This window comes from Propithecus coquereli, unplaced genomic scaffold, assembly GCF_000956105.1.
Source record: "Propithecus coquereli isolate 6110/MARCELLA unplaced genomic scaffold, Pcoq_1.0 Scaffold64, whole genome shotgun sequence".
NCBI classification, from domain to species: Eukaryota; Metazoa; Chordata; class Mammalia; order Primates; family Indriidae; genus Propithecus; species Propithecus coquereli.
The window spans coordinates 1,308,516-1,310,757 of record NW_012152396.1 but is presented as its reverse complement, the minus strand read 5'-3'; the positions used below and the strand labels follow the sequence as shown (position 1 = coordinate 1,310,757).

Genomic DNA, 2,242 nt, shown 5'->3' with positions numbered 1-2,242 from the left:
TCATATCACGTACTGATTTTTCTGTTAGTACTCTGTTTTGAGTTCCTATAGTATTTTATATCTTAATTATAGCACTTAAAGCATCTTGTCTTGTATGCTTGTCTTATTCTAAATAGTAAGCTTTGATACGGAGGCCTAATATGGTGCACTGTGTGTAGGGGGCAATCAAATATTTATCAAATTGAAGGGACCTTTCTTGTGCTGTCTTAAATAGACTCTATTACTAGGTATAATTTGGGGCTGATGAATTTAAAAACAAGCCCTGAATAAAATTTATCTGACCAAATCATTAGTATATACCTGCTTACTGCTTTAGGATGTACACTTGAAGCCAAAACAGGGTGAGTTAGACTTGTGATGTTTACTTCTTGCCTTTGAAATAATGTTAACATCTAGAGTGTGTGTTTATAGTAATAAACATTTTCTAAGTAGGTTGTCAAAGAAATATTTTTATATTTGTTCATCTCTCTTGGAAGGACTCCAAAACTACCTATCTGGAAGACCTTCCACCACTCCCTGAGTACGAATTGGCCCCGTCCAAGTTAGGAGAGGAAGTGGATGATGTTTATCTCATTCGAGCTCAAGGATTGCCCTGGTCGTGCACTGTAGAAGATGTGCTTAACTTTTTCTCAGGTATATGTTATGTATGTTTTAAATACACAGTTTTGTCTGAGTAAAAAATAGTCCTTTTACCGCAAACTCGAATCAGGCTATGCAGTAGACATCCTCTTTGATGGGTGGGAGTTGTCTCATTCTGGCTGGTTTCATATTCATACCAAGTGACCCCATGTGTACTATTTGTGGTATATACCAGATTTAAAGACTTCGAATGCAACAGAAGTATTTATTGTTAAAACTACACGATATGAAACCAGTTTTCTCTGAAGTTTTAATATATGCATATTAAAAAACCAAACCTGTTAGTGGAAATAGGAGACTAAGAGTAGCTCTTTATATAGTACATTAGGGTTAGAATACAAGACGAAGTGATAGAGTTTATCAGGTTGTCTTAATAACGTGGTTGGAAGGTTTACCAATCTGTGGGGTTTTTTTGTTTGTTTTGTTACCTCACTATGATTTTTAATTTTCCTCTTAAAATGTTTTCAGAAGATGCCACATTAAAATGTTGTAAAAGGATGTAACTGAATCTGTTAACTACCTTAATGTGTATAGCATTGCATGGGTAAAGCATTTTATAAAGCCACTTCAGTATGGGGATGTCTTTCCTTGATAATGAAAAGGGGGAAAAGTTAAATTATGGTAGCAAAATTATTCTTACAGGAGGTATTTTAGAGTCCTATGGGTATGTTTTTAAAGGAAGACATTTATATATAAACCTAACCATATTTTAATTTCTTAAGTGATTTGAAACTGATTATAGAGACACTGGAATGAATATCATGCATGTTGTGGTGGGCCTAGACTGATTTGCCATTTAACAGCCAGGAAAGGGACCATAAGTTTGTATACTAAGGTTTGCTTTTCTTTTCTACTTGGAACATTTTAGGGACTACAGCCTTTCTTAGCATGCTTGAATGGCTTCTGTGATGGGGGTTTGTGTAAAGAATATGACAGGTGTTTGGGTTTCTGCTTTGTTGGAAAATTGTATTATAGTGACTTGTATAATGGAGCTAAAGTTTGATTTCTGTTTTAAATTGGTTTTGCTCATATACTTTTAGACTGCAGAATCCGCAATGGTGAGAATGGAATACATTTCCTCTTAAATAGAGATGGGAAACGAAGGGGTGATGCCTTAATTGAAATGGAGTCAGAGCAGGATGTGCATAAAGCCTTAGAGAAACACCGCATGTACATGGGTCAGCGGTATGTGGAAGGTATGTGAAGTCAGATTCTGGCTTTTTGGGATCATTGCGTTAGATTTTATACTTTTGAAGGCAGTTTTCATTTGATCCTTAACAACAGTGAAGTAGTTAGATATTATGAATGCATTATTTTATATTTGATCCTTAGCAATAGTGAAGTAGTTTGATGTTATGAATGTATTATTTTATAGCCGGTGAAAATGAAGCACAAAGAGTCAGTTTCTTATCTCTAAAATGAGGATTGTGACCCAAAGTTCTGAGGATTAAACAAGTTATGCCTCATACATAGTGAATATTCAGTAAATGTCATTTGTGATTTTCTTAAGAAGCACATAAAGATTAAAATTATTAGGTTTTTCAATTCTTGGATAACCCATCAAGTGGTAATGTATTTGATTTTTTTTAAAAAATTGGTTTCT

At 34.4% G+C, this 2,242-nt stretch overlaps 1 protein-coding gene across 1 annotated transcript in view; it reads left to right on the top strand.

The window, feature by feature from the left end:
* The window catches only part of GRSF1 (G-rich RNA sequence binding factor 1), a 22,967-nt gene that overhangs the window by 17,745 nt on the left and 2,980 nt on the right, over window positions 1-2,242 (top strand). The window contains exons 3-4 of the mRNA XM_012659830.1: window positions 596-633; window positions 1,680-1,839. Of these exons, the coding sequence (XP_012515284.1) occupies window positions 596-633; window positions 1,680-1,839 (198 nt within the window). The remainder of the gene's footprint in view (window positions 1-595; window positions 634-1,679; window positions 1,840-2,242) is intronic.